General features: G+C 55.0%; 1 protein-coding gene across 1 annotated transcript; it reads right to left on the reverse strand.

Moving 5' to 3' along the window:
• Positions 1 to 209: 209 nt before the first annotated feature.
• Positions 210 to 16,194, reverse strand: SCD (stearoyl-CoA desaturase). Its single transcript, XM_004616355.2, has 6 exons — positions 15,771 to 16,194; positions 14,926 to 15,208; positions 10,311 to 10,441; positions 8,820 to 9,025; positions 6,986 to 7,218; positions 210 to 4,335 (listed from the first exon to the last, which is right to left on the reverse strand). Exons 1-6 carry the CDS (start codon positions 15,795 to 15,797, stop codon positions 4,136 to 4,138), a joined length of 1,080 nt encoding a protein of 359 aa, XP_004616412.1. The 5' UTR covers positions 15,798 to 16,194; the 3' UTR covers positions 210 to 4,135.
• Positions 16,195 to 19,917: the final 3,723 nt, after the last annotated feature.

A 19,917-nucleotide genomic window follows, 5' to 3' on the forward strand; every position in this document is an offset into this window, starting at 1 on the left:
GTGTTTAACCTAAAGTTACCCTTAGGAAGGGTAGGGCAGGTTACTGGGGTATGACTCAACCATTGTAGCTTCTTTTTTTTTTCCCCACCCTTAAAGGTACAGAAACAGGATTTTGATAGAGTGGTAGACCACAGAGATTTAAGTTTTGGGAAGACTTTGTGTTATGGCCCAAACGAACAACCGAACAAAACCTCCCAGAAACAGTGCGATCAGATTCACTTCACTTTTATTATGAACAAACACAATTTCAGATCAGTACAACTAGCTTCAGAATTGATATTAATAGAAATTATTCCAAAATTATTTATAGGTCACAAATAACTATTATCCCACATAAAGAGGAAAAAAAAAATCCCACCCAATCAAGGAAAAGATATCCTGTGTATGTTTCCATGGCAATGAGTTTATGCATTCTCAAATTTTGCCTGGCTAGTTATCCACCACTTATCCAAGGAACTCAGTTTCTCAGACAGAACCATGCAGACTGACGTGAGCATTCAGGACACACGGTTTCTCGGCGGGCACACGCTCATGGTGGACACTGCTACTATAAAAATACTTAGGACTTAAGAGAATTCCTCTGCTGAAGGATTCCAAAATGCTTTATAAAAAGCATTAGTCACGCCTCAAAACTGCCCTTTGAGGTAGGTCAGTATTATTATCCCCATTATAACAGAAGGGAAACTGAGGCACATTAGAGTTAAGTGACTTGCCTAGGGTCACATAGCAAGTCAGTGGCACAGTGGTAGGAGAGGCCTTGGACCACCCACATAGTATCGAGACCTTGCTTGCTTTTGCCCTTCCATCTCACCCATTTGAGCTACACTTACAGAGAATACACTCAGGATACTATTTTTTCAACCAAGGAGAAAACAAGATGCTACAACCATCTTTTAACCTAAAATTAAAAAAAAAAATTTATAAATCAAGTACATTCAAATTACTTCCACCCGCCATCAGATGTGGGCACTTAATAAAACTTAAAAAAAAAAAAAAAAGCCCAAAGAAAATAAAATTTCAAAATGGAGCCCAGAAGGGCATCCTGCAAAAGCTCTCCTGTTTGCCCTCCAGCCGGGTCCCTTTCCCTTCCGGCCACTCCTGCACGCTCCCAGGCGGGAAGCGTCTCCAGAGAGAGGGCCAGGAGCGGTGAGGTCAGGCTCCTATGTGACACTGATTAGGAAGGATGTAAGGCACCCAAATAAGTCCTCAGCACACCCACAAAGCAAGGATAGCAAGAGAGTCGGACCAATTCAGACCATTGATCCGAGTTTCTGGATCATTAATGTGTCATTTGAATTTAGCTTTAAAATCTTGAAGAAGGGGGGGAAAAAAGTGTTCAGTACTCAGCAGACATCCCTCCCACCTACACATTCTTATCCCTATGCCGGGGACCCTTAGCCAGGGGAACCCCGTTCAGCCTGCTGTAGGGCTCTGCCATTGTTCAGTTCCATGGAACAAGATTAGAGAGAAAGCTCTGATCATACGTGATAAAGCGCCTGTCAGATGACCTAGATGGGAATCAGAACGAGCCAACCGCCATCTCCAAGGCATCGGCACTGGTCAGATGGGTACAATCTAGAGCTGTCCTTCCAGACTATTCTTTTCTACGGACAGGAACAGCTCTAGAGGGAAGAATGCTTCCAATCCCGTTCCATGGCCAGAGAAACGCAGGCTCTCGCGTTCCCTTCTACCAGTCGCCTCAACTGGCACAGAACGTGGGGTGTTGTACGTTCCCAGGATGGAGAAAGTAAAGCCAGGCTTCCATGCTGACCTGAGGCACGGGGGGCCGGGAGTGTCCGACGTGCTGGACAGTGTTGTTGTAGATCCCTTTTCTACTACGTGGGCACTGGGCCGTGCCGTGAGGAATGCTGGTTAGTACACTGCACACAGAAATGCTATTTAGCAAAGGTCGTGGCATTTCAGATCTGTCTTGGCCGTGGCCAGGCAGTCCACCCTGGCCCCAGGGACCCGTCCTCCTGCGGAATGAGGCACTTTGGCACCTGCCTATGCTTCTTGCGCTCCCCAAGGAAGACCAGGCTCCCTCCTACTACCGTAAGCACTGCAGTTGGCTGGGCTGGGCAGGCTGGCCCAGGGTGCGGGGGCTGCCCCCCCCCTCCCACGCTCACTGCTGTTGGCCAGGACCAAGGAGCCTAAGGAAAGAAAAGAACAACCAACCACCCAACCCTCTTTTGCTCCATGGCTGACGGACACACTGGCACATGGCGGAGAGGCTTTGGCGTGGCAGTGCCTCATGAGAGCGCATCTCTGTGCCAGGGATGTTAGTAGGGAATTTTTTTGCCAGTTGAGTCATCGGTGGGGCAGGGGAGCCCGGCGGGGATGGCTGAGATTCTGGAGGCCACGTGAAAGTGGCTGCTAGCTCAACCTGATAGAGAGGCAGGGGGGTTTGGTGGCCCTGAACTGTCCATCTGCAGGAGAGGGAGCTGCCTGGACAGACTGACCCTCAAAGGAGGCTGCGGTCCAGAGGGAGAAAATGCTGGAGGAGAGAGAACCCCACAGGAGACAACAGACAGAAAGGATGGTCCGGGGCGGTCTGAGCTTCCTACCTGGCCCCGCCCTCAGCCCTGACAGTCCTATATGCTTTTGGCCAGATGGTAACAGGAAAACGGTTGGCGCTGTGGAGAGCAGCTCTCCAGTTTCCACTCATTCCCAGGAGAAACTGGAGTTAATCAATAATCTAACGGGCAACTCCTTTGGATAGCCACTTTCCACAGTAAGACATCAAATGACTTCTAACCTTTGACCCCACAGCCGTGTTCCCAGAACCCTTCTCTGCAAAGTTCCCGTTTGAGACTGCCGACACACGCGGCCCTGGACCTCTCCACAGTAAGAGGGACGCGGGCGGCCCACCGCGTCTCTCCTCTCTGTCGGTTTTTACGAGTCGCCTGCTCTGCCAGGGGAATGATTTGACTACTCTAAGCAAAGCAAATACCGTGCATGTGTTTTTTTGTTTGTTTGTTTTTACATCTGAGTCCATTCCACCTCCTAAAATCCTTCCCTTTGAAGGCCGCTATGTTCACCACTATACCATCGACACATTCCTTTATCGGCCGTCTGGAAACGCCAACCTCCTTCTTACTAGGAAGCGGGCTCATCCATTTCTCCCAAGGCAGAGCAGAAAGACAAAGGCATTCTGTTGATCCCATGAGCTGCCGCACCCCCCTCCCCGATTCTGAAAACACCCAATCTCCAAACATCCAGTAAAATAAAACTTTAAAATATTTCTATCCAAAAAAAAAAAAAAAAAAAAGAAGAAGAAAAGGAGCCTACCCTTGCCAAGCCTGATTCCAGTTCACTACAACTAAACACGTCCTCTTTAATCCCCAGCCGAGACGATGGCAGAACAGCGTTGCTGAGCTTCACAGCCAGCCCCCATCCTTCGAGCCAGGAGAGAGAAAAGGCAGGTGGGTCGCTGGGGCTTCACGTCCTCCCCAGGGGGGCTATGTATCTGGGAACGGCGGGAGCCGCTGGCCGTGTTTCCCACACCACCACTTGTCAATCACACCTTGCCTGCCAACTCTCTCCCCTGACAATTGTCTGGCTTTAGAAGCTTTCTGCCAAATCGTTACTTTTCCATCCCATCAAGCCAGAGCCCGGGCTGAAGGCAACTAAACTAGGGCTTCCCCAGAAGAGTCTTGTGTCGCATCTCGAGCATGAGCCACTGACGCCAGGACAGCTCAAGAAAGAGTCATCTGGGGGCAAAGACCACTCGTCTGGGACTACAGGAGGGTGGTCTGGATTTTGCAAGCTGGACACTCATCAATGCTTGCCTGGAGCGGGGGACAGGCAATGAGCGAGCAAGAGAAAGGAAATGGATAGGAATAAAGCAAAGGACAATGGGACTAAAAAAAGAAGAGAGAGAGAGAGAGAGAGAGAGAGAGAGAGAGAGAGAGAGAGAGAGAGAGAGAGAGAGAGAGAGAAAGAATATCAGCTTAGCATCAGATGAAGGCAGAGTTGTTGGCTTTCAATACTTTTGCATTTTAAAAGAATACTGTACTGGAATGGGTTAACATCATCATCTTTAGCATCCTGGTAGCATTATTCAGTAGTTAATAAACAGAACATTAAAAACTCTGCCTCGCTGGCTTTTGGAAAAGGAACCCCAGGGACCCAGACCTCAGCCACTCTTAAAGCTTCCATCTCCAGTTCTTTTAATCCTGGCCAGGATGGTCGCCGGGGACACTTTCTTCCGGTCGTAAGCCAGCCCCACGGCAGCCATGCAGTCGATGAAGAAGGTGGTTAAGTTGATGTGATAGCGGTACTCGCTGGCCGAGTAGTCATAGGGAAAGGTGTGGTGGTAGTTGTGGAACCCCTCGCCTGAAAGACAAGAAGAGCGATGTAGCGGCACCCATGGGTGGCGGGCTTTGGGACCCGGCCCGGCCCCCTACGCCAACATGCACTGTCATTAAGGCGAGTGCAGCCTCTGCTTTGACCCGAACCAGCTCAGAGGTACTAAGGGGGGGTCCTCAGCACCCCCACCTCTCTGGCAGTTTCTCTCAGGGTAGATGAGAGCTACAGAACTGCTAATGGCTGGAAAATCCCAGAGCCTCACTACATCTCGGTCCCCCAGCCTCAAGGCTGAGTATTTGAGCATACCTTGGGGTGGGAAAGGGGAGGGCACCCATGATTAAAAAAAACCTTTTGCTGGGCCTGGGATGTAAGCTCAGTGGCAGGGCACCCGCCTCGCACACACAACGCCCTGGGTTTGATCCCCAGCACCCCTACAAAAAGGGGTGGGGGAGAACTTTCGCTGTGTTTCTTAAGAGACTTGGGCCTCCACAGTCCCAGGTTCGAAGAAACGTAGCCTAGTGCAGTATGGAATCGTTTTAAGTGTGCGGCAGAAGCCGCTTTCCAAGAGAATAAGAATCCAGTGGTTTAGATAGTCAAAGCCCCCATCCCCTCCCCGCCCCCAACCTCTGGGATTCTGAGAGCAGCAGGTCAAGGAAAACCTAAATCTGGGTGCAGGATGCTCTCCGTTGCAGGCAAAGGAAGCCCCAGGACTAAGCGATGCAGGACGCTTCTCTCTGAATCCTATTTAGCTATGGGGATGCCGGCCCTGAGGAGGCTTGCCTGGCTTAAAGCCCGATAAAGAACTCGCAAAAGACAGCATTGAACCCTTTGAAGATAAAAGCAGCCCAGCAGGGGTAACCATGATATTAACAACAGGCGAGGGAAGGAAGCAGCAATGACACCATCCAGGGCCACTCCTGGATGGCTTCCCTGTGGCGCCTGATTGGCTACAGTGTGAACTGAGTAGGAGGGTGGGACAAGCCCAAGGCTAAAGGGACCTGCAAGGTTGTGTGTGTGTGGGGGGGAGGTGGGGGGCAGGGGCGGGAAGGGGGAAAGCGTCACTAGTTTTCATACAGGGCTTTGCAGCCAGGCTCCCTGGAGGTTACCCATGCCTATACTTAAAAAGATTTCAAACTGAATCAGACCCACTCACAGCTCAGGGAGGAAAGGGGAGGGGGTGATGTGGAAGGACAAGACTTTGCAACCAGGACAGCGAGAGACAATCCAAGACAGGCTCCAAGGAGGAGGCCCAGACAGGCGGGGAGGATGAGCATGTGACTGTGGGGGAGGTAATTCAAGTCAAGAAAGATTCCAATGGCAGGAAACCAAGAGAAAGGAGAACAAAGGGTGAGGTGTTAGGAAGGCGAGAGGCGGGCAGGGCAGTGCGTGATAACTGAGACCCAGGGAGCTACTGGCAGCTGCTGCTGACTTTTCCCCTTTTGACCTACCAGGGAGCAAACCCGGGTCCTGTGCCCGCCAAATCAGGCACTTCACCAGAGACCCACATCCCGGGCCCTTGGCAGCCACTCTGAGCTGAGGGTTATAAAGAGGTCAGAGGTGGGGGAACTACCTACAGATCCATTGGCGGTATGATTCTCTCATTCCAGAAATTTCCTTTTAGTTTTGTTCATGAGCCACACCTGGTGGTACTCAGGAGGCCATATGGGATGCCAGGGATTGAACCCCCACGCAGTATGCAAAGCGCGTCCTACCCACTGTACAAGGGGCTCCTGCCCCTTGCCTGGGGCTTAAGAAAAGCTAACTTGGGGCCGGAGGGATAGGGCAGTGGTTACCCAACTTGCCTTGCTCCTGGCCTACCTGCGTTCAATCCCTAAACGCAGATCCAGGAGTAAGCCCTGAGCACCAGTGGGGATGGCCCAGAAAAAAAAAAGAAAAAGAGAAAAAGCAACTGCAGGCTTCAGCCAAGGTCTTCTATAAGGTCAGACGTGAAAGAGAGGATAGAAACGGGAGGCGGATGGCGGAACCCTATTTTCCTGCTGCTGGGACTAGCGTCACAGAGAAAACGGGAGTGGTCAAGCATCACCCACAGCTGCCCGCGCCGCACGCCTTCCCCGTGGGCGGCACAGGAGAGGAGGGCGGGCGCACCCTGGAGCCTTCCAGAACAGAGCCGGAAGGAAGGTGAGTGGCCTAAACGCTGCTGGTTGGGTCGACATCTTCAGAGGCTCACTGCGGTACAGAACACCAGGCGAGCTGGCCACCCACGTCAGCGTTTCTCAAACAGGACCCCCCCCCCCCCCCATATTCTGAGGCCACAGGTGGCCACTGTGAACATAGGGGAGGCTGTGCCCGAGACCGGGAGAAACCTGGAGGGCAGGGTAGCGGCAGGGAGGAAACGCAGTCCAGATGGACTGTTCTATTAATGCCTCCCCGACCCCCACCCAGCGCTGGCCAAGGGGGCCCAGAGGGGCTCCCTGAACAGGGGAGCACTGCCCTGGAGCCTGGAATAAAAAACACAGTCCTCTTCATCTTTCAGCTTCTTCCTTTTTACCCAAGAACCCCCGTCACGCCCTGCAGGGGGTTCGCCCCTTCAGTTGTTCACAGCGGGACGCACTCACGACGACGACAGGCGGCCCTGGTTGCTCTGGTTCCTATCCTGCCACCCCGACCAGGAGACCATGAGCTGAGCGGTCGCCCTGCTGGGGTCCTGCTGACTTACCCACGGCGCCCAGTGAAACCAGGATGTTCTCCCGCGGGTTGATGTTCTTGTCGTAAGGGCGGTACCCGTAGAGGTGCGCGGCGCTGTTCACCAGCCAGGTAGCGTTGAGCACCCAGGCGTAGCGCAGGAGCGTGGCCACGTAGAGGCTGTTCATGAAACTCTCCTCCCAGAAATACCAGGGCACCAGCGTGGGCAAGATGAAGCACATGAGCAGGATACCGGCTTTGTAGTACCTAAAGCGAGAGTGCCCAGAGTCAGCGGCCCTGCCTAGTCCCCGGCGTATCCCTTAGGTCCAATATGGCAGAATGGGCACAAGGTGGGGGGAGGGGCGCGGCGGGGAAGCTGGTGGACCAGGCAGTGAGGATCGTCCTTTGTACCAGGTGTTGGCAAAGGGGGTCAATGACTGTTCTGGCCCCAAACCACAAACCTATGAATGAGCAAGGGTGGGGAAGCTGGCCTCCTGGTTCTAAACCCAGTGCTCTCTTAACGACAGCGTGACTCCAGGAGGAAGAAGCAGGCAGGGTCCAAATTACACCCTCCGACCCCTCAACCCTCCTTTACATTTTCCATCCTGCCTCTGGGCTTCTGTCTCGTTCCTGTTGGGCCACAGTGCAGAGTCTGTATTCAGTGTCTGTCCTGCCTCCGTTTCCTGCAGGTCCCTTCAAAGGCTTTGCTCCAACTCTGGCTCTGAGAAGCACCGGCCTGCCCGTGGGTCTCCACGCCTCCAGGGGCCCTGCCCAGGCCTCCATTCTCACCGAGCAGCTAGGGAGCGGATTTCCTCCAGCTCTCAGCAGCCAAGACTTTCCCACTCGCACTGCCCAAGGAGTTCAACCTAATCTCTGCCCCGAGACTCTCCGAGGTCACCACGCTCTCTGGGGCAGCCTCCCTCCCCTCCATGCTTTTATTTCAAGCAGAGGGACTGTCATGGAACATTCTGTATGCTATTATTATTATTATTATTTTTTGCTTTTTGGGTCACACCCGGCGATGACAGTGGTTACTCCTGGCTCTGCACTCAGGAATTACCCCTAGCGATGCTCAGGGGACTATATGGGATGCTGGGAATCGAACCCAGGTCGGCCACGTGCAAGGCAAATGCCCTACCTGCTGTGCTATCACTCAAGCCCCGTGTATGCTTTTTTCCCCCAAAGCTCATTCTCTTCTGTCTGCCTCGTCACTTCCTTCCCATACCCACACCTGGAAAGATCTATCCACTGCTGGATTCCTTAGCGCCCTTCTTCTTCATCATTAATTATGTATCTAATCACCAGATGTTTACCCTGTGCCCCCCCCACTTTGTGCCTCATTGCTACAAAACAATATTTTGCCTTCTCTGACAGTGGTTTCCAGTCATGACTTACGCTCCAAGCCCCCACCAGGCAAGGAACTAGGGAAGCTAAAGGTCAGTGTCCATGACTGCCCTTGGCCCATGTACCACAGCTAAACTGCTTTAATTCTGACAAATCATGGAAAAAGAGAGCAATTGTCTACGGTGTTGCGCCTGAAGGCTGTTAAAAATTGGGGTTAAGGGCCAGAGCAACAGTATATAGTGTGTAGGGCGTTTTCCCTGCATGCGGAGGACCTGGGTTCAATCCCCGGCATCCCATATGGACCCCCGAGTGATTCCTGAGTGCAGAGCCAGGAGTAACCCCTGAGCATTGCTGGGTGTGACCCAAAGAACCAAAAAAAAAAAATAATTGGGGTTAAAATTAGCACTTTAAACCAGCAAACCCAGTGAATGTCTCAGTTTATGTTTTAAGTTATAGGAGGGGAAAAAAAGCCCCCTCCTCCGGCCTGCCCCCCGTGGTGCCGGGCCCCAACGGGCTTCACACACCTCCTCTGGAACATCACCAGCTTCTCAGCCTTCAGGTCGGACAGGTCCAGCAGGGCCCCCTTCTCTTTGACGGCGGGGTGTTTGCGGACCAGCAGCCAGCCCACGTGCGAGAAGAAGAAGCCACGTCGGGAGTTATGGGGGTCGGCGTCTGTTTCCGAAAACTTGTGGTGGACGCGGTGATCTCGGGCCCATTCAAAGACATCGTTCTGGAAGGACAGAGGAGAATGTAGAGGCCCAAGGACAGACTCCTCTTAGGGGCCTCCCAAGAGGCTGCTTCTAGTTCAGTCTTGCAAAACACCCAGGAATCGTGGAGGGTGGAGCGATACCTCCACCACCCCACGTGTCCCCCAACCTGCCACTGACGCTTACGTGGATGAAAGCAGTGTGAAGGCCCAGGAGCCCAGCCAGAGCACTAGGGGCTGCCTGAAAGCGCTGTGGAGTAGGATGGAGCTCCTAGCGAGCACTGTGAAAGGAGCACTGCAGTTCTCCAAGCATGGACACTGGAGCAGGCCTCGAGGGGGTGAGGAGCCCTGACCTAGAGGCGGGCAGCCTGGCACCCAGGGGTTTGGCTGGCACCAGCTACTGCAGAGCGCCCTGTTAGGCCAGGCAGCTCCACAGGAAACCATGATCCCCGTCCCAGTTCCAAACCACCCCCGGACTCTCTCCTAAGGCATGTGCTTGCATCACTTCCTCCTCATTGCCCACATGGGCGACAGAGGGAATCTTCGAGGTGGCCGGCACTGTGGCCGAGATGACGGGGCAGGCTCCTGGGAGGCCACAGGAAGGCGGGAAGGAACCCACGTAGCTCTCTGCTTTCCCCTTCTGCCCCGAGCCACGCCCACACCACTTAGCCTTTGTGCACGGCCGCCCCCATCAAGAACGAGGAGCCGGACGCCCGCCCCCGGCCTCTCCCGCTGCTCACCACCGCACTCCTGTCCTCAGCAACCTCCACTCACTTGTGACTCAGCGGCCGCTCGCCCCCGCGCGGGCCCAGTCCTAGCTGCCTAACAAGTCCACGGCACAGCCCACGTCTATAAAGCAGGGAGCCTACAGCGCCTTCCCCGTAAGACTGCAGATGCAATGAGATCATCTGTGTCAAGGGCTCCCAGCAGCCGCTGTGAAACCCCAACCTCAATTCCACCGTGACGCAATCCCCGGATATTCACCTGTAAAAAAAAAGCACAGGCCCAGCCCCGTGCACCCTGGCCTGGCAGGATGGAGGTCCACCAGGGAGGCCTCAGAATTTAAAAACAAACAAAACAGTCTTGGACACGGAGCATTTCCTATTAGCTCTTCCTTCCTTTTCCCCTGGTGGCACAAAAATAGCCTCACGATCTCTGGGCCTGGGGGCTGAGCCCTCCCTGGGAGCGACCACAGCAAAGGGGCGCGGGAAAGTGACTGTCCAAGGTGGGGCTCTTGCTCAGTGCCCAGGCTCTGCCTCCAGGCTGCCCCGAGTGAGTGAGGAGAGAGCCCGGCAGGCTGCTGTCTTACCTGGAAGGCCATGGTGTTGGCGATGATCAGGAAGACGCGCAGAGGCAGCCGAGCTTTGTACGTCCGGTGGCTCCAGAGGCGGTGTGCCCCAGCCGTTATGCCCAGGGCACTGATGATGTAGTACAAAAATGCTGCCAGGAGAAGTCGGGGGGGAGGGCAGTGGTTAGTCTTTGCTCTGGAGAAACACGTCACTCGGTGCTCTCGTGGCTGCTTTAGGTTTAGGGTGAAGCTCTTTTACCCTAAATTCCAGAGCTACTTTGATTTTGCCCTTAGAAAAGGAAATACCACTGGGAGCAGGGGGAATGGGACAGGGAGATGGCTCCAAGCGCGGGAGCCGTGGTCTTCAACCATGGGTCCATGAACAGCTGCCAGACCGCAGGTGAAGACAGGTTGAAAAACCAGGTCTAAACTGCCTTGCTTATGACTGTTGATCCATAGACTTATCTGCAGGTATAAAAAGAAGGTTTGAAGAAGAGCTAGAATCATAGTACGGCAGGTGGGGTGCTTGCCTTGCACACAGGTGACCTGGATTCAATGCCTGACACCCCATATGGTCCCCTGAACACCACTGGAAGTGATCCCTGAACACAGGGTGTGACCCCCAAACCAAAAATAAACAAAGAAGTTCGAAAGGAGGGGGGCGGAGAGAGAATACAATGGGTAGGTGGGTAGGATGCTTGCCTTGCATGCAGCTGACCCGGTTCTATCACAGCATCCCATATGGTCCCGAGCCCCTCCAGGCATGATCCTGGAGCACCAAGCCAGGAGTAACCCTGAGTACTGCCGGAGGTGTTCCCCCCCACACACAAAACAAAACAAATTAAACTTGAGGGGATCAAAGAGATAATACAGGGGTGAAGGCACCTGCCTAGTAGCCAATCATGGTTGGATTCCTGGCACTGTGTGGGGTCCCCTAGCAGCAACAGGAGTGACGCCTGAGTGCAGAGCCAGGAGTCAGAAGTCCTCAGCACTGCCGGGTATGACCCCAAAACAAAAACCATGACCAAAAAAGAAAGGAAAAATTAACACGGGCCAGAGAGAGAACTCAACGGGCTGACGGCGGCTCAGCTTGAGGGAGGCTTGGGTCTGATCCCAGGCACCGCCAGGAGCAGCCCCCCCCCAAGCAGAGTCTGAATGGCCCGTAGGACACAGTAATAAGGGCAAGAGAGATAGATAGTATAGGGGTACAGCGCTTGCCTTATATGCAGCCGATCCCACTTTGATCCCCGGCACCACACATGATCCCCTCAGCTCAGCTGGATGTGGCCCAAACCCCCTACTGCACCCAAATAGTAATAAATATTCAACAGGACTGGGGATGTGGTTCAGCAACCAAACACATGCCATGCATCCATTTGACCTGGATTCAGTCCCCAGCACTGCATAAATACGTAAATAGTTGGACAGAGAGTACACCCAGCTGTGCTCAAGGATCACTCCTGGTGAGGGGGCTCAAACAGGGACCACATGTGGTGCTGGGGATCGAACCCGGGGCAGCATCGTGCAAGGCAAGCACCCGAACCCCCTGCACTATCAATCTGGCGTCCAAAACATTTCTATAGCAGGTAGTGTGGCAGTATCGGCACCAAACCTGCCCTGCGCCAGTGTCTGAAGCTCTGCCAAGGATTGTGCATTTTCTGATTCATTTGATACCTTGAATGGGGTTTAACGTCCAATGGCGCTCCGAGTTAAGTGTTTGTCTATGGCTAGCAAAAAAAAAAAAAAAAAAAAGGGGGAGCCACAGCTTGAACCGAGGCTCTCTGTCAACAAGCAGTTCCCGTTCCAGCTCTATCCACCTCCCCAAAACTCGTGTCTCTCCTCTGCCATGTCCTGGTCAGCCCTCATCACCCCCAACTCCCGTGCGGGTCTAGCGGGACTAATTCTAGACATGGTGGCGGGGCAGGCTCAGAGCTGTGGCGGTCCTAATACTGGCCCGCCTACAGCTGGGGTGGGAGGCCCCCTCCAGGCTCAGGAGGTGCCAGATAGAATCTTTCACTGCTGCTTGTTGCTAGGTGTAGCCCATTTCCCAGTGATCTCAGAGGCAGGGGCCCCAGGCCTTGGTAAAGCTACTACTGACAACTGTTTCATTCCTAGGGAAACAGCTAGAAACAATAGATCTTCAGTGGCCCTAGGACTTGTTGCACTGGGACTACAACACACTGTAACAAACTGCCCTGTGTTCTCTCTGGCTTTAGAAACCAATTTCCTTAAATAGTTCGCCCCCCCCCCCCCCTCCCTCTGCCACCCGCCTAATTATGTTCCTCCTAATCTATCCTATTTCTCATCATCACCCTGAGGGGAACCAGGAAGCCAAGGGAAGGTGTAAGACAAGGTCTATACCTGGCTCCTCTGCTGGGATCAGGCCCCCAGGGGGACTGGCTGGCCTGCAGTTATGTGGCTTCTCTGCCCAGCTGCACTATCCTATCGCCTGTATCTGCACATGGGCAGAGGGAAAGGAGACCTGAGCCCGCCAATCAGCCAGGGGAGAGAGAACTGGTTCTTGGCTCGAAAGCAACCCTGGCCAAGTTAACTCCGAAAGCGCTTTAGAATCCTTGCATTAGCAAGGGGGTCACCCCGGCAGCCTGTCGTTCAGGAGAGTGGGAATGAGTTGGAGATTCTCTAAGTCCACATGGCTGGGAGTGCAAAATCTCAAGGCTCTGGCGCCTAAAGAGACTTTGGAAGTTCTGCAGTTTGGCCCACAGACACCCTCTTCAGCTCACCCTCACAGGGCCCTTCAGAGACTCTCTCAATTACTCAGCCTCCTGGGAAATGCCAGAATCTCAGCCAGCTGCTAATTGAACACGATCCTTGAGGATCAAACACAAATGAAAAAGGTGAAGCCAAGCTCTTAAGTCTGAATGCGGGACCACCAAGGTGCCCACTCCCTGCCTCCAGCCACCTCATTCCTCCAGGCAGAGACATCCTGATAGATATCCTTGCGCCACTGGGTCAGCTCTGCACCCACACGGCAGGTCGGAGTGGGGCCAGGGGCCAGAGAGATGGTACAGTGGGTAAGGGCACTTGCCTTGCACAGTGGCTGAGCTGAGTTCGATCCCTGGCATTGCATACAGTGTCCAGGGCCCCACCGGGAGGAAATAATCATCCAGTCTAGGGTACCATGTTTTTCTGTCCAGAGCACAGCACACCACACAGGGGCAGGACCCAGCCTTGGTTTAGGGACAACATTCTGCCCCCCGAGCGCTAGCAGCTCTCCGGGCGGCTTACAGCGTGGCCAAACTTTGGACCTAAAGAACCTCTGGAAAGTGTTGAGCTGGACAGGGCTGGTAGGTGACAAAACAGCTGTGGCAATTGTCTCTGGGGGAAGGGGCAGGGTGAAGTCCACCTCCCTGGGATGTCCCGTCTTGCCTCCTGATTCCTGGGGCTGAGGCAGAAATTCGGGGAAGGGGAGGATCACATTTCTGAGAACAGATGCCCCCATCCTCTGATAAGGGAGAAGCTCCTTCCGGTCAGCAGAGAGCCCGTTTCCCAACTTGGGCCGCCCTATGGAAAAGCAGAGGGTCCTGGCACGAGGGGAAGAGAGGATTCCCCTTAGTTGCATCTCATGATCTGAGGAACCTGGAGAACGCCCAAAGAACTCCTGAGTCCTAATTCCTCCCACCTTTAGACCTCAGAGGTCTTGGGGGACAGCAGTGGGCACCGCCCCTTAGCAGACCTTTGACTTAACTCCCAGTCACCACCTCCAGAAGCCAACATTCGTTCTGTGGAGAGCGAGCTGGGGTTCACCTGCCTCAAAAGAGCAGCCCCTGTATCTCAGAACCCCCCGCTTTCCCCTTGTCACTCAGGCTTACTGGGGCAGACAGGGAGACGCTTTTGCAAAGCGCACGTGTGTATCCAGCGGGCAGGGCCCTGCCTTCAACCCACTGCTGATGGATCCTGAAAGGGCTGAGCGCAGGGCAGGGCAGGGCCATCCAGAAAACCCTCGCCCTGGCTGGGCAGCCCGGGGCAGGGACTGCGCGCCTCACCCGGCCCGGCCCTTGGCAGCAGGAGAGAAGGGAACAGAGCGGGCGAGAAGCGCTGCCTTCCACTGTCCTAGGAACGCTTTGCTGAGTGATCCTCCAGGCAGGCACGTGCAGCTGCCCTGAGCCACGGAGCCCGGACCTTGGGCTCCGCGGGAACCTTCATCTTCCCAAGTGACAAAGAAGCCGGGTCAGATCCATGGGGCCAGGAGTGGGGGTGGGGGTGTCTCCTGGTGGATCGCCACCTCTCCTTTCCTTCCACTCCCCAGAGCTGTTTCTCTGGCTGGTGGCTGCTCAGCGCAGACTCTGGAAAGCCACTGGTCAAGTCCCACCTTGCCATGCCTCCAGGTAAGGGGCCTCCATTCCTTTGTGGTTGGCAGGGGGCCGGGACAAGCAGCCACGCAAGTGACTCAAACAGAAAAGCTCTTTCAGGGAAAGCTGACTCCAGTACAGGTCTAGTGACTTCAAAGCCCGTGGCACGTGATCTCAGGGCTCGGTCCCCAGCAGCCTTATTACAAGAACCCTCTCAAGTAAATATTCCCACATTCCCATTTTCCTCAGTCTACCCCCAGCCCCACTCCCTTTGAGGTTCCCGAGAGAGAAGTGGCAAAGGAACAACTGAGCCCAGCGCCTCTTACCCCACAGACAGGTGTACAACCGACAGGAGGGGATCAACACGATCCCGTACAAGGCTCCTAGATGCAGCAGCGACATGAGGATGATGTTCCGCCACACGTACTCCAGCTGGGGCCTCGGGCCCTCCTTGTCCTGGTAGCTGGGGTCATAGATGTCATCTTTCATTTCGGGGCGGATGTCTTCTTCCAAATAGAGGGGAAGCTTCTCCAACTTGCCCCCGCCATTCTGCAAGACCCTGGGGGCCGGCGCTGTGATGGTGGTGGTGGTGGTATAGGAGCTGGAGATCTACAAGGGAGAGGAAGAAGCCGAGGGTCAGGAGGGAAGAGACACGTGGACAGAGCGAGGGGCGCAGTTCACGCGGGTCCGGCTGGGGGAGGGGCGGCGGGCAGACCCTGCCCCCAGACCCAGATGAACTAAGGGCGGGCTCGACAGGCTCCGGGCAGAGGGAAGTTGCCAGGAACTGCGCAGATTGGAGTGAGGGGGGAGGGGGCCTCAGGGGGAGAGGGGAGAGGGGGGCCGTGAAGCCTCAAGGTGACGGGGCAACACGGAGTAAAACACTCGCATTCCTCCAAACACAAAGGAAAACCCGCACGCACAGTAAACGGAAAGGCACCGACACGATCGGTTTGTTTTTGGGTTTTTTTTTTTTCTTGAAAGCTTCCGAAAGAAAAGTTGGGGGCGCCAAGTCCCTTAAATCACAATTCACAGTCCCCACAGACGCAAAAAAAGGCAGTTGGGGGAAGAACTCGAGAAAGACGGCTCTGTGTGCCGCGGGCCCGGCCACTCTCGCCCACACCCAAGCCCGTCCCCTCCGCGGCCGGCGGGGGCCCGGGGCTCGCTCGCTTACCTCCTCCTGCAGCAAGTGGGCCGGCATCTGGGCTCGCCGACGCCGGGAATCACTTTCCCGGGGCTGAGAGTCACTGCGCGGACTCGGCTGCCGAGTGCGCTCGTGCGCTGCAATCGTGGGCGCGGAGCTCGGGACCTCGCGCTCGGGATCCGAGACCGGACTCGATGTGTGCGGATCTCCCCCAGGCTTGGGGATTTAAAGGCTAGAGCTGGCAGTGGGTAATCGTGCCCCGTATTTCCTCTGACCCCTTTTATTCGCTGCCAACGAGGGGCAAAGTGCGCGGAGTTGGCTCGCCGTGGGAGCCCCACATGGGCGGGAGGGGGAGGAGACACGGAGCCGAGGCGCGCAGGGGGCTGGAGACGCCAAAACTGGATGCTGCAGACGCACCGCGGCCCGGCCGCCGCAGCCCCTGCCCCTGGGGAAATGCTAATGGTTCTGTAGACTCTGGCGCGTCATTGGCCGAAGGGAATTTGGTGCCACCTCGTCCTGCCGTTGCCATTGGCTCGGCGCAATCTGCTGTTCCCTCTGCCGCGAGCTCCGCGCTCCCCCTCCCCTCCCTTTCTCCTGCTCAGCGCCTCTCGCACCGGCCGCTGGGCCTCTACCCGGCACCCCGCCGTCTCGGAGCCACTGGGTGGGGGGGTAGGGGGGGCATTTGCGCTGGGAGAGGCAGCGCACGCGCGCCGGGAATTGGGATGGGGGGCGACGGAGGGGGGTGGGGGGTGGTCCTAGGGAAGTTGCGCTGGAAAGTCTGGGGACGTGCCGTGGGGGGAGGGAGGTGCTCTCCGCACCCCTCCCCGAGACGCGTGGGAGGGGAGAGACGTGGCTGCAGCCGCGGGGTCTACGAGGAAGGGGGCCCCCCATGCCCCGCCTCCCCGGGCCGTGGCGCGGGGGGCTCGCGCCGCCGCCGAACAATGGCTCGGCCCCGCCCCCGGCCCGCGCGCCGCCAACCAGAGGCTGCACAGCGGCGCGTCCCCCCGCTGGCGGCGCCCACGCGCTCGGGTCCACGTCTGTGCCGCCCCGCACGCGCGCCCCCTGCGCCGCCGGGGCCACGCGCCGCCGACCACGTCCGCCGCCAGCCCCCCGGGGGTGGGGTGAGGGGAGGGGACTGGGCCCACGCCCCCAGGACGTGTGCGGGACGTTTGCGAGGGACGTGCGCAGTTTGGGTCTGTAATTTTGGAGTTGCCTTCCTCGAAAAGGCAGAAAATGTGGCTTTCTCCCCTGTGCCCGAGATCGGGAGAAGGGGAGTGAGAGTAGCTCACAGCTATTGAATTGGTACTGCGAGGCCGTTGGCGAGAGGCCTTGTATTTAACCCTTGCGGCGACCTTAGGAGCTGGGGGGGTGCACGGGTACTTTTTTAAGACGGGGAAAGTAAGATTCCATGACCGAGGCTGCGGGTGCTATCTATACAGTGTGCGCCGCTCCCTCCCCCTCCCCAAACAACTGGAGGAGCCCCTAAGCCCCCTCCCTCCCCTTCCCCGGGTACTGCCCCCAAATAGAACACTCAAAAACTTGATCATGGTCCCAGGAGCCAGTGAGTGATGGAGTTAGGCGTTCATCCTACAAATACGCTGTTAGGCCTCAAGCCGTAAATGCTCAGTCCCCAGGATGCTCTGACTTCAAGAACTGTAGCTCGCTAGGTGTCCCTTTTGGTCGTTGTCCCGCAGCCTTTTTCATCTGAATCCTGCCTACCCCGCAGACTAGCCCAGGATCTTTGCTGGCAAGAAAAGAAATTGTGCAGCACTGAACCCAAGATTGACTTCTCAGGGCTGGAGCTTGAGAGGCCCTGAATTGAACCCCACCCTTCCTGGCTCCCTGGTCACCGCTGGCAGTGACACCTCCAAGGTCTGTCACCCTCAAACCAGATGGGGCTGCCCCGGGACGGCTGTGCCGCTCACTGGTCTGAGTTCAGGCTGACTGACCAGTCGCCTGATCTGGTCTCTCCAGGCTACTCTCTGGGCGGTGTGGAAGTTCTGCGTGAGATTAGATGTCTGCACGTACTCAAGGACAGCCTTCCCCCCTCTTATCTCACGGAGGACTTGGCAAGTGCAAGAATGAGGTCTGCTGTGCAGCTGCTCCTAGTCAGGCACTTTCTGCCCCAGTCTGAGTTGCTAAGTTCCTCTCCCAATCGCAGGGTTATTCTTCAAGGTAGGAAAATCCCGTTTCTTTTAGGAGGCAACTCGGGACTTGCTTTAGCTTTGCCTACTAAGTACATGTAGTTTTCAAGTTGATTACATTTCATTTGCTTTGCACTGGATGGGGTTTCATTTGCCAAACAACCAAAGTGTTAACTGGGGTGTGTGTGTGTGTGTGTGTGTGTGTGTGTGTGTGTGTGTGTGTAGGGGGAGGGGACCATATAGCAAGGCTGCTGGGTCTCACTGTGTGCCTCTGGCTACCACTGAAGACCAGACTCATGAGAGTCAAACTTGAAAGGTGAAACTCCTGGGATCTGTGCTCAAAGATCATTTCTGGCAGGGCTCAGGGGACCATATGCGGTGCCAGGGATGGAACTCGGGTTGGCCACATGCAAAGCAAACGCCCTCCCCACTGAGCTATCTCCCTGGCTGCAAGGCAGGCATTTTTTTTGGCCCCTGAACCAACCCTGCTTCCTAACTGTCCAAATGAATGCTTAACCCTTGATTCTTCCAGACTCTCAACTTCATCCAGGAACTGTGTGGTAGTGGAGGTTGGAGGTGGGGGGTGGAGTGAGCATTCTGGAAAAACCACCCTCCTCCTAATTTAGACTCAGCGATGTTCCTGCTGGAATTACTGTTGGCTCTGTTCCTTCGGCCAGGTGCTGTGTCATTTATCTTCTGCCAGAGAAAGAGAGGGCCTGCCAAGACAGAAAATGTAGGAGTATTGTATTTCTCTCTGAAGACAAGTTTCCCCAGCGGAGAACCATTGGGAACCTAAGGAAGGTTTGGATTAAAGAGAGTTTCAGGGACAAATGGTCAGAGCCCAGCGGGATTCTTTCTTCTTGTTAAGAACAACCATGGAGAGAGGGCTAGTTCCCTGCTTGAGATTTTCCCCGCTGGGGTTCTTGGGGCATCTGGCAGGGCTTTGAGTATATCTCCTGCTACTTAGAGTCTCGGGAGCTTGCTGCTGGAAGAGTAACATGGTGGTGTGTGATGAGTTTTGGTATCAAGAAGCGTTAAGTCAGAGGATAGGGTGCTTGCCTTGCTCACAGCTGGGGGTTCAATCCATGGCATCCGATAGGATGTGTTCACTTCTCCTCCCCCACCCAGCATCACCAACAGTAATTCCTGAGTATAGAGCCAGGAATAATCCCTGAAAATTGCTGGGTGTGGTCCAAAAAAACAAAAAGAAGTGTTCAATCAGTGGAAAATTGAAAGTTATGAGCAACTTTGTGACCAGTGTTTGGATGTAATAAAGTTCCTTACATGAAGAGAATAGATATTTTTTGTTTATTTATTGATTTGGGGGCCACACCCAGTGATGCTCGGGACTTACTCCTGGAATCATTCCCTGAGTTGCTCTGGGGACCATCTCGGATGCCGGGGATCAAACTTGGGTTGACCACATCCAAGGCAAATGCGCTAACCATTGTACTGTCAGTCTGGCCCTGAGGATAGATATTTCAGCACGTGAGAGGAAAATAAAAAGATATACTTGGGAGATAGAGATTGAAGCTCTGAATTTCTCTTAAGAGAAGGGACAAGTACCACAACAGGTTAAAAACTTCATTTAGATTCTTTAGCTCAGAAGAGCAAGCACCTTTCTGCCTTCCTGATAGGGTGCCCAGAGCAAAGACAGCCATGAAATTGGGCCCTGCTGCCTTCAGAATCTCTCGAGGGTTCCTGGGCCTGTTTCTACATAAGTAGTGGTTCGCACTCTGGACAGAGCTGGGTGCTTGGAAATGTTCTGAGCTCACTCCCGTTTATCTGGGCATCTTGGGACTTGGAGCCTGTCCATTCTGAGTTCTAGAAAATCAGAGAATACTGATTGGAATAATAGACCTAGAGGCTGTTTCAGTGCCATGCTGTGCCAGAACTGTAAGGGTAGTTGGGCAGATCACTACTTTTTTTGTTGTTTTTATATTGGGGGTCCCATCTGGTGGTGCTCAGGGCTTACTCCTGGCTCTGAGTCCAGGGACCACTCCTGGCAGGGCCTTTGAGACCCTGTGTGGTGC

Source organism: Sorex araneus, chromosome 11 (genome assembly GCF_027595985.1).
Source record: "Sorex araneus isolate mSorAra2 chromosome 11, mSorAra2.pri, whole genome shotgun sequence".
NCBI classification, from domain to species: domain Eukaryota; kingdom Metazoa; phylum Chordata; class Mammalia; order Eulipotyphla; family Soricidae; genus Sorex; species Sorex araneus.